Source organism: Gobius niger, assembly GCF_951799975.1.
Source record: "Gobius niger genome assembly, chromosome: 1".
Taxonomy (NCBI): domain Eukaryota; kingdom Metazoa; phylum Chordata; class Actinopteri; order Gobiiformes; family Gobiidae; genus Gobius; species Gobius niger.
In genome coordinates, this window is record NC_136852.1 from 16,829,202 (window position 1) to 16,837,056 (window position 7,855).

The 7,855-nt window shown below is 41.1% G+C and overlaps 2 protein-coding genes across 3 annotated transcripts; one reads left to right on the top strand and one right to left on the bottom strand.

The window, feature by feature from the left end:
• The first annotated feature begins 1,400 nt into the window (after positions 1-1,400).
• On the top strand, positions 1,401-5,256 carry wdr53 (WD repeat domain 53). Of its 2 annotated transcripts, none has more exons than XM_079566380.1 (3): positions 1,401-1,423; positions 3,893-4,388; positions 4,457-5,256. In XM_079566380.1, the coding sequence occupies exons 1-3, from the start codon at positions 1,416-1,418 to the stop codon at positions 5,123-5,125; spliced, it is 1,173 nt and encodes a 390-aa protein (XP_079422506.1). In that variant the 5' UTR covers positions 1,401-1,415; the 3' UTR covers positions 5,126-5,256. The 2 variants fall into 2 exon arrangements, with proteins under 2 accessions (XP_079422506.1, XP_079422507.1); XM_079566381.1 differs by lacking the exon at positions 1,401-1,423 and adding an exon at positions 3,378-3,417.
• A 138-nt stretch (positions 5,257-5,394) lies between these two features.
• srprb (SRP receptor subunit beta) lies at positions 5,395-7,764 on the bottom strand. The gene is made up of 7 exons (XM_079562657.1): positions 7,550-7,764; positions 7,191-7,285; positions 7,034-7,111; positions 6,886-6,968; positions 6,211-6,347; positions 6,085-6,139; positions 5,395-6,006 (listed from the first exon to the last, which is right to left on the bottom strand). Exons 1-7 carry the CDS (start codon positions 7,713-7,715, stop codon positions 5,796-5,798), a joined length of 825 nt encoding a protein of 274 aa, XP_079418783.1. The 5' UTR covers positions 7,716-7,764; the 3' UTR covers positions 5,395-5,795.
• Positions 7,765-7,855: the final 91 nt, after the last annotated feature.

Consider the following 7,855-nt stretch of genomic DNA (forward strand, 5'->3'; position numbering starts at 1 on the left):
GGACAAAATTGGATGAAATGGCAAACATTGTCCCAGTCTTTTAAATTCAGAGCACTTTATGATAATGGAGGCTTTTTAAAGAACAGTGCACAGCTCTTTCACTTTGCCTTTTCTCTTCTTCTTTGCCTTTGTTGTGGAGTTGTCAGAATAACTTCTGATTGTTTGCGGCTCCTTTTTGCTGGTTGTCGCATGTTGCACGTTGTGAGGCAGGTGATCTATGAGCTCATACAGTGTAAAGACGCTAAAACAGATTTGATCGTAGGCGGAGTCAGTGCCACACTCAAACAGACAGGCAAAGGCCACTGCAGGTGGAGCTCCTGGAGATGGTGAAAGCTCTAAGTAGGCCACGTCTGAGTAAGCACTTGGTCCATCATAAATGACCCATGGACCACGCCAGCTGTCTGGATCTCGAGGAAAGAGGCTCAGGAACACACCTAGATCTTTGCGCGCTGTATTCCACGTGGGGTGGCAGTACACTACCCATGTGGGGGTTAGAAAATTTGAAGAGTCAGTATTTGTGTTTGAAGGTGAGTCTGAGACTTCAGAAGATTGACAATTAGTAGGAGAGATGTTTGCTGCTATATTGGGTTGATACTGAGATCCACAAACGGGCCAACGATGCTTCAAGGGGCGACTGTGTTGACTGGGGTGATTACTGAATGAATTAAGGAGATGTAAAGGGGCTGGGAATCCCACTACGCTGCCATGACAACCGTTTCGGGGTTCCACCAGCCGTGGCACTAGCTGCCCCTCCTGAAACACCGCCCCGTCATCCAGACTCAAGGCCTGCACTCTGTAGCCAAGAGGGCTGCGGGCATTGCAGTACAGTACGTTGGTGCCATCCTCTTCATCCACAGACACCACCTGGCACTCCACACTCTCTGGTCCTGGCACAGCCTCCCCAAAACGCCAAGTTCGCCCATGGGTGTCACTGTGGAAGCAAAAGGCGCGAGGGGTCGTCTGGCAGAGGTGTCCAAAGCATTGTTTGCATTCAATAAAGTAAGCATAGGCAGGAATCATCAGGCGGCCGGACTTCAGCTGAATACCATGACCTGGGCCCAGAGCAAAGGTGGCCCATTCTGCAACAAAATGATTATTGACAAGGTAATTAAGCTTTTGTGCTAATCGTTGGCATTGTGCAGTATGGCAAAAAAATTAAAAAAAATAAAATCATAAATATGTTAAAATGATCATGCTTCCCAACCTTTAATAGTTTCCCCTATCACTGTTTGTGTAAGGTCAGTGACTGGACTCCAGGTGTCGCCATTGTCCACGCTGGAGATGAAACAGAGTCGTGTTACATTCTTCCCAGTTATCAGCTGTTGGGACTCAGACGTGTGTCCCAGGACGGCTATGAAGAACAAGAAGACTGTCCCGGTGAACTCATCATGCACTGGGCAAGGATTCATAGACCTATGGCCAGGTAAGAACGCTGTGCCCAAAACATGCATATCCTCCCACTGAAAACACAAACATCAGTGGTTAATGGTTATTCTATACAAGTACCTTTCCAACACTTTTACCGAGCAGTACATGATAGATTTTAATTATTTGATCATTTGTTTGGTCAGAAAATGCCTGTGTTAAGTCTATTTATCATAGTTTTATACTTGTGAAGTTGCAATTATTTGAAGGAAAGTGTGTCGCATATTTCAAGGATAGAACTAGGCCTAGAAAGTGGGTACTGCTCAATGGCCCATTTGTACAGCATTGTTGCATAGCGACAGTTATTTCAATTCTATCTCTTTGTATGTCACTTATCATATCATTCATCGTTAAACCTTATGCATTTAAACACAATCTGTGGAAAGGTTTTACTGAAGAGAACATGCAGTATTTTTTAAATACTTTTTAAAAGACTTTGTGATTTGTGATAGAAATGGCAGTAATTGTTATTCAGTATTTCAAATAGTAATCTATTTATGTAATTTTGATAGAATTGCAGGATTTATTTGGAATAATTTTGTTGGAAAGCCTACTTGTGATTATGTAATGTAGCTTTGGCTACATAATGAGAATGAAGTTAGAGTATTTTCAGCTACTGAAAACAATAAATAGCCACATTAAAATGAATGTCAAACCTCCACATAATTCCTGTAGAAGGTGCCTTTCCTCATAACAAGCAGGTGAGCCTGGGAGTCTGAGGGGCTGAGTCTCTCCTCGCAAAATGCCAGCATAGTTTTGGACCCAGACAAGTAGAGCAAAGCAGGAACCCTGTAGGTCACACCATTGGGCTCCTTGTGGAAAAGGACAGATCTTGCCGGGTAGTATGGAGACTTCATGGCGTTAGATGGGCACTTCTTCATGAGGTTGGCGTCGATCGATTTCACTGTACAATAACATGAATGAACAAAATAATAATTTTCAGTGTAAAATCAATTGCACCAAAAGTAAAGTTTACATATTATCATTAAATTGCCAAATAAAACAGTTTGACATGCAATGCTTGACAAAACACAGCTGTGTACACTGTTGACAAAAAAAAATGTTCTTACCAACGTCCGTCTTAAAACTTAAGTGAGTATCTCAAGTGTCCACAAAGTGCTACTTGCTGACAAGTTATCACTTTGAAAAACATTTTGCAAATTCAGTTTCACAAGTGTGAAGGTTGCAACTTCCTGGTCATGTTTCAAAATTCAGCCAGTCACCTGACAAAAAAAAATTAAAAACTGAAGGATTCAATAAGTTGCAAAGTACTTACATTAGTTTTGAGGATCAGTGTGTAGTAGCTGTTAGATCACACAGTACTGTCACCATTGGAGTGCATTATTGTCTTGTGTATGGGTGTGTGTGGTTTCTGAGCAATTTGTGTGTGTTTTGGAACCGTGGCCTCTCCTCTGTGCCCTATTCAGTTGAACAGGGGCGCTGTTCACTGACCCAGAAATGGCCACACTCATCAGATCTACAGCTTTGGATGATTCAGCAGAGCAGCTTTTGTGGACAGCGAGAGGAGAGCGAGGGACATGATTTTAATGATCTGAACCACTCTTGGGGCTATCAATTTGTTGCTGTTTTTTTTGTAAGGGCCAGTCAGTAAATAAGGCCTTTGTTAAAGTTCATTCCACAGTTGTGAGACTTCATTAGAGTTATCATCAAAATGCTGTCCCTGTGTAATAATAATAATAATAATAACAATAATAATAATAATAATAACAATAATAACAATAACATTCATTCATAATCATATAAACTAGTTTTCAGTGTATTACAGTATATTATTATTGTATTACTTGGTATTCTTCTTCTTATTTTATTTTTTATTTTTTCCATATTACACAGCAACATATTTACAGAAATCATTATACACAGAAATAAAATGTTTATAAAAAAGAAAAAAAGAGAAAAAACCCGATGTGATTGAATTTTGTAAATATTACGTCATCATAAAGCGACTCCATGTTGTGAGCACGTTTAAAGGTATGGCTAGTTTTGTTAAATATAATTGATTAGACGATCATTAAAAAAGACTGAGGTGACAAAAGAGAATTTAGGCGCTTATACAACATCTGGTTTGTTATAGCTTTTGGTGTGAGTGTCATGTTAGGAATATCGTAAAACGCTGTCTTGTTGGTTGGTGTGCTATGATGGTGCGCTGCCTTTTTCGTCAAAGGTCATCCACAGAAGTATGATCTACTGTATGCTGTTAATCGGGTTCACAGAGCCAAATGCTCCTGATTGTGTTGAATTCAAAACTATATATTCTTCAAATAGGGGGAGCAGTGACCTCCTTAAATAGAAGAAAAAGTGGGAGTAAATAGAGCAATTTTGTGGGACATGGGGAGACAGATGGAGAAGGTGAAGCAAAGTAACATACTGAATCTGTTAAATAAAAGCTGGCAAAAAATATGTTTAATTTTGTTTTACTTCTGATATAATGACTTTCTTTCTTCAGGATGAATGTAGCAAGACAGTGGAGTGAGGGCCACTCTACGCCCATCCTCTGCGTGGGGGCAGCTCCAGGTCCAGAGGGACTCCTTGCTTCAGGATCTGAGGGTGGACAGTTGACTGTCTGGAGCCAGGAAGGCACCATAGTTGGACGTCACCAACTCCCCGATGAAGAGGACTGTACCAGCATTGTGTTCTCCTCTGCGGCTTCAGCACAGCTTTATGTATCACACGGAGAGAACGTTAGTGTAGTTGATCCCAGAAACCTGAAAAGCACTGTGCGGGAGTTTGTGGGTGTGGGCGAGGAGGAGATCAATGCTCTTGGACTTAATGAGACTGGCTCGGTCCTGGCCGTGGCAGATGATTCAGGAGCTGTCCGTATTCTTGATCTGCCTGACGGAAAAGTATGCAGGACCTTGCGCAGACACACCAACATCTGTTCATCTGTGGCTTTTCGTCCACAAAGGCCAAACAACCTCTTGTCAGCAGGACTAGACATGCAGGTGTGTTAACTTCATATTTTATGTGTACTTTGAATCTTATCTATTGTTAATGAATATTTTCTGTCCAGGTCATACTTTGGGGCTTACAGAAGACCCGCCCTCTCTGGACGCTTAGCCTGCAAGACATTGTGGAGGAGGAAGATTCCCATCAACAGCAACCGGGGAAGCTCTTCAACCCTCCACTGGCCCATTGTGTTACTGTGTCCAGCTGTGGAAATGTAGTGGGCTGTGCAGCTGAGGATGGACGGGTACATTTAATGCGAATTGGTAGTGGATCAAAGCTTGAACAGCAAGGAGCATTCAAAGCCCACAGTCAGGGGGTGTCACAGGCTCATTTTATGAACTTTTTCCCTCATCCATACTGGCTCATCAGTGGGGGTAATGACGGCCACATTGTCTTGTGCGATCTCAGTAAACACCCTGTGGTGGCTCCAGAGGGAACATCAAAACCTCAATCCAGTGCAGTTGGTGACAGACGAAAGAAAAGCAAAATCAAAGCTAAACACAAAAAACAAGATAAAGCCGAGCCATCACAGGAGGTTGAAGAGGGGAAAAAAGCAAGCGAAGATGGTCAAGCTGCAGAGGCAGGAAGTTTGGACACATGCGCTCCAAAACTGAGAATCAACCATGGAGAAAAAGTGAACTGGCTTTGTCCGGCTCTGCTGAAAGGGGAACCAAGTGTGGTGGTTGCAGATCAAAGCTCCCATCTTGCCGTCTACTCGCTCGCCACACAATAATCATTTCACTTGACTTTGGGGCAAATGGGTTTGAGGAAGCCATCACTCCACCACTCAAGATGTTTTCTCGTAAGATGTAATATGTATATTTTTTTGACATGGATGTGCCTGGACTTAAAGACAACATAAAACGTGAGAAGATAATAAAGTTTTAAATATGGTGTCACTTTAGTTTTACTACTGACAGAATATAACACCATCAGAAAGCAGGCTTAATTTTTATTTTGAGCTTTTTAATCAAACATCAGCACTTCTTTGAACAAGAACAATAAAGTCAACAGATTTTACAAGTAAATACAAACACTTCAAACAGTTTTACACTTCAACCTTTTTCAATTCAAAAATAACTCTTGCCAAAACATCAAAAATGCACTAGTTGCTTTTTATTCGATTGCAGTGGGTGAATATCAACCAGTCTTTCATGTTCATGTTTAATTAAATGGCATAAGTGTTTGTGGTTTACATAAATAAGAAGAGCCAAGTATTTTATTAAACCCACAAATTGCTTGGCTAATAAACATTCTATTCACAGCTTTGCCAAAAATCCATAGAAAATGTTTTTTTTTTTTTCACACAACAAAGTAGCTTTTTATAGTTATATCTTGAAAATACTTAGATGACCATAGATGTCGAAATTAAGTTGTTAAATTCGTAACCGTTTTATTTGATTTTACAGTTTTGCCAGGCTCTTCTCCAGACTTTCTATGTCAGCGTCTCCCTCCTCTCCTTTGCTGCCGCGGGCACTGCACTCAACAAACTCCACCTTCATGGGCAGCTGACTGAAATCAAAGTCCTTTCCTTTCTTTCCGAGGAACAAGCTGCCGCCAATCGACCCGTCCTGGGAGCTCAGAGCTGCCGACCGCGTTACTCGTAATGTGTTCCTGATGAGCAGTAAAATATGTCATTAACAAGTTCAATATAACACCTGGTGAAGAACTGTTCAATGATGAAATTCTTACAGCTCCTTTTCCAGTTGCTGTTGAATCAACTTTGCTGATTTTGCCATTGTAATATCTGTAAAATTAAAAGCAGAGGATACAGAAAAATACTATTTGGGAAGACAATTACAAAAGAAGCAGTTTTACCCTGTTTGTTGCAGGCCACCAAAATAGTCGGAGCATTTCTGAAAATGACATTGTCAGTCAGCAACACGTAAAGAAACTCCGCCACATCTCGAACTTCTTTCTGGAAGATGGCGCTGTCGACTACAAATATAATGGCTCTGAGAAAAAAAGGTAAAGAGAAAAAAAGTGTCAAATAATGTGAAACACAAGCTACAACTAGAGTCTAACACAACATTATCAATTTATCAAGTAAGCAGTCCACAGTGTGACCATGCATCATAAGCTTTATCAAGTAGGCAATCAACCAAGGTAATAATGATATTGTTTATTTGAAGTCTATACTGCGGTCTTATCTTTCACACAAGGGTAGAGCGGAGAGTCTCGATTTTTCCAGGCAAGAGGTCTCCGTTGTTTTTTGGATGGGGCTCTCACTAGGGACTAGGGACTCTCGATATTTTCAGTTTATCAAAATGCAGATCTACTTCTGCAAAATATCAATACTTTTGTTTGACTTACAAGTGGAACCATGTAGTGAAAGGCATGATTATTCTGTAGTAAACAGATTTAGGGAAAAATTAAAGCTTCAACAAATATATCACATAAACCAAATGATTCCAGTATCCTCTGTTTTGTGTAAAATTGACCAAATTCAAGACATTCACAAACACTGTATTGCCAATTTTCCTCCAGTCTTACCTGGCAGCAGACTTGAACTTTTCCAGGTACTGGGTACGAAGACTGTCATGTCCAGGAAGATCTATGAGGGTCAAGGTGCTGCTCTGAAGGTAGAAGACACACAATTAAAGCTTTCTACCTCTGATATTGACATAGCTCGGACACTCACCTTCTCGTTCTTGGTTTTGAATGGAGCACTGCTGTCAGTGATGGAGGTCTGGGTTCTTTTGAACTTCCCCGATAACAGCTTGAAAACAATATAGTTCACAGTTTGATATATTCCGTATAATCATGTATTCATACTGTACAATGTGCTGGTGATTTACCCGACTGAAGAGGAGGGTCTTCCCCGAGTCACACAGTCCCACCAGCAGAACCGAGCTCCGTACGGTTTTACTTGTGAGGAAGTATTTAAGAAACACTGAAACAAACACATTACTATTGAGCTTTCAGAGTTCAATAGTTGCTAATGTTGCATTACTTGGCGTAACAGCTCAAGTTTAACAGTTAGCCGATTATATGTAGTTTTACAACGTTATTTTCATATATGTTAAAATAAAACTTGCTCATATTCATTTCAAGTGAAGGTTGAACATTAAGACAACTTAAAGTGGCCATATGTTAAGCACATTTGGCCTGACTTGCTGGGCTAATGTTAGCATGCTAAGGAAGGAACATTTCTTACCACACGTGATAACAACAACTGCCAAAGCGACAATGATTCCTATGAGGAAAACTGGGTCTTGTTGTTCCAGCTGCAGCCGCAGAGATTCAATGTACGGGTCAAACTGTGACACTGTCATTTCTTCGTCCACTTTGTCTCCCATGTTGACTATGTGCTCTGCCTCCATCAGTGAACGGGACACGTCTCCTACTGCCGAGACACACGCGCCCTCTGCCACAAGAGGGCGCTGTCCCGCGGCACAGAGAACCTGCTGTTCGGGCTCTGTGGTAAAGTTTAGGTGAGCGTTACCAAATAATTAGCTATTTT

Coding starts and splice junctions, on each gene's coding strand:
- wdr53 (XM_079566380.1), top strand. Junction 4,389..4,456: donor CAGCAGGACTAGACATGCAG/GTGTGTTAACTT, acceptor TTTTCTGTCCAG/GTCATACTTTGGGGCTTACA.
- srprb (XM_079562657.1), bottom strand. CDS start 7,715: ATGGAGGCAGAGCACATAGTCAACATGGGAGACAAAGTGGACGAAGAA. Junction 7,112..7,190: donor AGACCCTCCTCTTCAGTCGG/GTAAATCACCAG, acceptor ATTGTTTTCAAG/CTGTTATCGGGGAAGTTCAA. Junction 6,140..6,210: donor GGTGGCCTGCAACAAACAGG/GTAAAACTGCTT, acceptor TTAATTTTACAG/ATATTACAATGGCAAAATCA.